The sequence below is a fragment of the Drosophila persimilis genome, unplaced genomic scaffold (genome assembly GCF_003286085.1).
Source record: "Drosophila persimilis strain 14011-0111.01,24,50 unplaced genomic scaffold, DperRS2 tig00000000-arrow-pilon, whole genome shotgun sequence".
Classification (NCBI taxonomy): Eukaryota; Metazoa; Arthropoda; class Insecta; order Diptera; family Drosophilidae; genus Drosophila; species Drosophila persimilis.
In genome coordinates, this window is record NW_020825288.1 from 20,125,798 (window position 1) to 20,130,260 (window position 4,463).

The following is a 4,463-nucleotide window of genomic DNA, read 5'->3' on the forward strand; positions in this document are numbered from 1 at the left end:
CTAATAAATATTTACACAGATCTCTAATGATAATAATAATAGTTCTATAAAGTTAATAAATAATAAATTAGCTGGTGCTTTCTTGTGTGACTGGTTAAAACTGTGCTGTCTTTGCTATTTTTCGCGATTGGTTTTCGATTTGTGGTTTCTTTTTTTGTTTTGTTTGAGTTTGAGTAAAAACATTAAATGTTAATATGCTTTTGTTGCTTAGGTACATTGATTCCCATCCGATCCGATCCGATTCGATCGGATCCCGACTTGGCTTGGTTCCAGTTTACAGTTTGATATTTCTTATACGAATGTGCCATTGTATTTTAAATTTAATTTGACTTGTACACAGATGTTTCTATTTTTTTTGTTAATCGTTTTTTTAAAGGTACTTTTGTTCTTCGTATTTTTCTTATATTTTTGTGTGCTTATAAAACTGTTTGAACAGTTTGACAAGCACTCGCATTTATCGTCTTTCCTTGTTTCTTTTGTTTTTGTTTTTGTTTTCATTTTTTTTGGCATGAGAAGCTTCTAGAGACAGCATTATTTCGGCTTAAAAATTCAAAGTCAAACACTTGTTGTTGTCTTTGCTAATTGGTAACTTACAAATTACGAATACTGTTTTAGAATTCTTCAGCAAGCGAGTGTACTCCGCTCTCCGATCTCTTAGGCATCTTAGACCTCTGTGGGCATGCCACAGTTGGACTGCAGCTTCTTGGAGCCGCGGAAGAACATCTCGAACAGGCGGCCGCGGCCGCTAATTGCTAATTGGTAACTTACAAATTACGAATACTGTTTTAGAATTCTTCAGCAAGCGAGTGTACTCCGCTCTCCGATCTCTTAGGCATCTTAGACCTCTGTGGGCATGCCACAGTTGGACTGCAGCTTCTTGGAGCCGCGGAAGAACATCTCGAACAGGCGGCCGCGGCGCGCCTGGTACTTACGCGGCGTCGGCGGGCTGAGGGAGATGTGCTCCACAATGGTGATGCCCCGCTGCAGCTTGGGGCGCATGTTCCTCGTCTGCGACGGAGGTGGTGGTGGGGCCGGTGGTGCCAGTGGTGCCAGTGGCGGCGAGGGTAGGTCCTCGGACTCTGCCGATCCCCGTGTGGTCGTCCCAAAGTTGATGATGGTGCTACAGCTGCTGTTCGGACGCAAGGTCAGGGTAGTGTGCACCGCTGCGGGCTGGCACTGACTTACGAGGGAGCTCTGGGGCGTCAGATAGCGACAGCTGTTGCTACTGTACTGCGAGAGCTTGCTGCTGTTCCTCTGCAGCTGGGCGGCATTGGGTCCGGACACGATTCCGCCTGCCCCACCAGTGCCATTGGTCTTGATGCTGCTGCTGCAGTGGCGCTGAAGGGAGCTCGAGGACTCCAAACCAAAGAGCCGTTTGACTCCACGGCGCACCCGCTTGTTGCGATACGCGAAAATAAAGGGCGAACTGAGGTTGGCCAGCAGGATCATAAAGATGGCTAGCTGCGAGGAGCCCCCAAAGTTGGCCGCGGAGAGGCGCGCTTGCAGCAGCACCAGCAGCCCGAAGGGCAGGTAGGAGACCACGAACATGATCACCACCAGGATGCTGATGCGGGCGGCACGCGACTCCTCGCGGTATTTGAAGAGCGAGCTGGCATTACTCAAGCGATGACGCAGCGAGCTCATGTAGCTGAGGGCCTTGGGGGAGGCGTGGATGGCGGGTATTTGGAGGGCATGGCCCGAGGGTCCGCCCAAGCTTCCATGCAGCTGGTGCTGATGTTGCAGATGCTGGTGCCGAGGAGAGCTAAAGTGCGGGTGGTGCTGCTGCTGATGCTGGTGGCTTTGCTGCTGCTGCTGCTGATGATGCTGCTGGATCGTCTGCTGCTGCTGGAGCTGTGCGTGCCCCAGCAGGTGCGGCGATCCACACTCGTCGCTAAGCGAGTCCTGGCGCAGCTCCGTGTACTTGTGCAGATTGGGAGAGCTGTGCACCTGGCGGATGCCCTGCAGGCGGTTTGTCTCTCGCAGATCCTGCGAGGATGTGCCCAGGAGCGGCAGCTGGCGGGCCGAATAGTTCCGTTTGATCTCGCCGCTGGCCGTCTGGAGGGTCAGCAGGATGTTCTGGTTGCGATCGGCCAGCGTCTGCTCCGGCACCGGCATTAACTGGATGCCGACGTTGCTCTCCGCGTCCCCGTCTGAGCCTCCGTCATCGGAAATGGTGGGCAGGAGCACCTTGGCTGCCGAATCGCGTCGCAGGCAGCTGGGGGAGCTGCGCTGCTGGCGCTGATCGATCTGCATCTGAAGACCGCCTACGCTGGAACTGCCTCCTCCGCCACTGCAGCCGCCATGGGAGCTGGCCGAGGAGATGGAGTGCCTGTGCACGCAGAGGCTGTTGGCATACTGATTGGCCTGCGCCGCCTGGTGGGCTCCCGTCAGATTGAGGGCGCTCTGCAGCAGCGGCGAGGATCCGTTCTGCCGCATTCGGAGTCCGTTGCCTCGCGCCTCGCTGAAGATGCGCCAGTACATACCGCAAACGAAGCCGAAGGGCAGCAGAATTATCACGATGAAGTACACGCAGGCGTAGACCACCCCAAAGATGCTGTTCGTGCTGCTGATGTTGAAGAAGGTGGCTGCCAGGCGCCGCTGGCGACTGAGCAGCGTGTCCGCCTCAAAGTCGAGCACCCGGAGGGCAGATAGTGCTCCAAAGAGGATCCCCACGGCCCAGGTGAGGGCGATGAAGACCCATGTCTTTACGCCCGAAATGCGGCTGTGGTAGCGCAGGGGATCGGTGACCGCGCACCAGGTGTCTCCAACGACCAGAAGCACAGCGAGGGCGCCCAAGGCCGCCGTCATGTCGATTGACCAGCAGCGCATCTCTACGGGTGGCAACACGAACGCCGGAGTGGGCAATGGACTGGGGGTGCTGCCAAAGGCGCTCAGGTTGTCCTCATGGGTCTCCGTCTCCGTGATGACTATGCCGCCATCGCCCCGCTCGTCGATCGTTAGCTCTCGGCAGTAGGTAGCGTTGCACTTGAATATGGTCTCGATGGTGTCACCGTCGCTGATGTTTCGCCGCACGACGATGCCGTCTTGCTCCACGACCTGGCCATGGCGCCGGATGGTGACCTGATGATTGCCCGGCTTCGAGTAGAACTCGATGCTCTCCGCAGCGGGACCGGACTGGGGCTCGTTGAGGCTCCTGACTCCGCCCAGGAAGAGGGTGGGTGCGAGTATGCAGCAGCCGATCAGATTGATGGCCAGCAAATTGATGGTGAATCGATTGGCCGTGGTGCGCAGTCCGGGCGTGATCCAGAACGCGCACAGCGCCAAAAGGTTGATGAGGAACGAGACGAGCAGCAGGGCCAAAATGAGGAAATCTATTGCCATTCTTCTGGCTATTTCTGTTGGAGTTCCCCGGCTGATGGTTGCACGCACATCACTTTACAGTTCGACAGTCACCTCTGTCTGATTTTATTTTTTAATTTTTTACTGTTTTGTTTTGGTTTTTGTTTTGGCTTTGCGCTTATGTGTGTTTGGCTTTGCTTATGACACAAATTTCACTCGCTTTTAACGTTTTTGGTATGTATCTTTTTCACAATTTACAGCCAATTTCTGTTGTATTTTTCCCGAAAAAAACTGTGCGATTTTTTGGTTAAAAATGTTTGTTTCTTGTTTCTTGCCGAACGCTTGCTAATTTACACGCGAAGTTCGTCGTCGTTGGTACAAAATAATATATGAGGGTTTCTTTTCCCTCTGCCAATATGTGTTTTCAGTGATTTATTTCTCGCGGTGTAGGGCGCGCACCGATCGAGCACGATCTTCACTACGAAGCGTTCCAAGCACAACTGTCGTGTGGGGCTGCCGAAGCGCCCCCAAATATACGCGATGCGAGACTGGGAGACTGGGAGAGCGGTAGGCCCCCAAATCAAGTTATATTGAACGGCGAGGTATGGCGAGCGCTGTGAGAGCGGTGAGCGTTGTGAGAGAGAGCGAGAGCAAAAGCGTTGTGGCGGTTGTGGCTGGCTGCTAACTGTGATTTGCAATTCCCACGCTCCGACTTTGAATTGCTGTTTCTGCTGCAAGTTCCTCTGCCGCTGCCTGCCGCCTCCTGCTGCCTGTTTATTGCCTGTTGCCAGCCGGTCTTTATCACAGAGTCTCTGCCTCCGTCTGTGGCGGGTTGCTGCTACTATTGCTGCCGCTTCTGTCCTAGTTCACGGTGCCTGCCAGCAGCAATACAAATTGTATAATCTCTTTTTTCTTTGTTGCAATGGCAATTGCTTTGCTGCTTCACTTTTGCTCTGTATTACATCAGAGCATGCTACTGGAGCGACTATGGTTGTGTTCTCTCTGCAACATCCAGTAAAGTGCAGTGCAGTGCAGTGCAGTGCAGCAGCAGTGGCCACGCTCTATTTTCCTAACCATAAAAATCGCATTTTTATTGGGCCGACCGCTGTGCAAATAAACAACAGCAGCAACACTTATTGTTTCGCTTTCCTTCGCCTTTTTCC

The 4,463-nt window shown here is 53.2% G+C and overlaps 1 protein-coding gene across 2 annotated transcripts; it reads right to left on the reverse strand.

Annotated features, from left to right (window-relative positions):
- Positions 1–369: 369 nt before the first annotated feature.
- Positions 370–4,134, reverse strand: LOC6591916. 2 transcript variants are annotated; one of them, XM_026992989.1, is made up of 2 exons: positions 898–4,134; positions 370–723 (listed from the first exon to the last, which is right to left on the reverse strand). In XM_026992989.1, the coding sequence occupies exons 1-2, from the start codon at positions 3,340–3,342 to the stop codon at positions 664–666; spliced, it is 2,505 nt and encodes an 834-aa protein (XP_026848790.1). In that variant the 5' UTR covers positions 3,343–4,134; the 3' UTR covers positions 370–663. The 2 variants fall into 2 exon arrangements, with proteins under 2 accessions (XP_026848790.1, XP_026848787.1); XM_026992986.1 differs by having other exon boundaries at positions 655–4,133.
- Between the last annotated feature and the right edge of the window lie 329 nt (positions 4,135–4,463).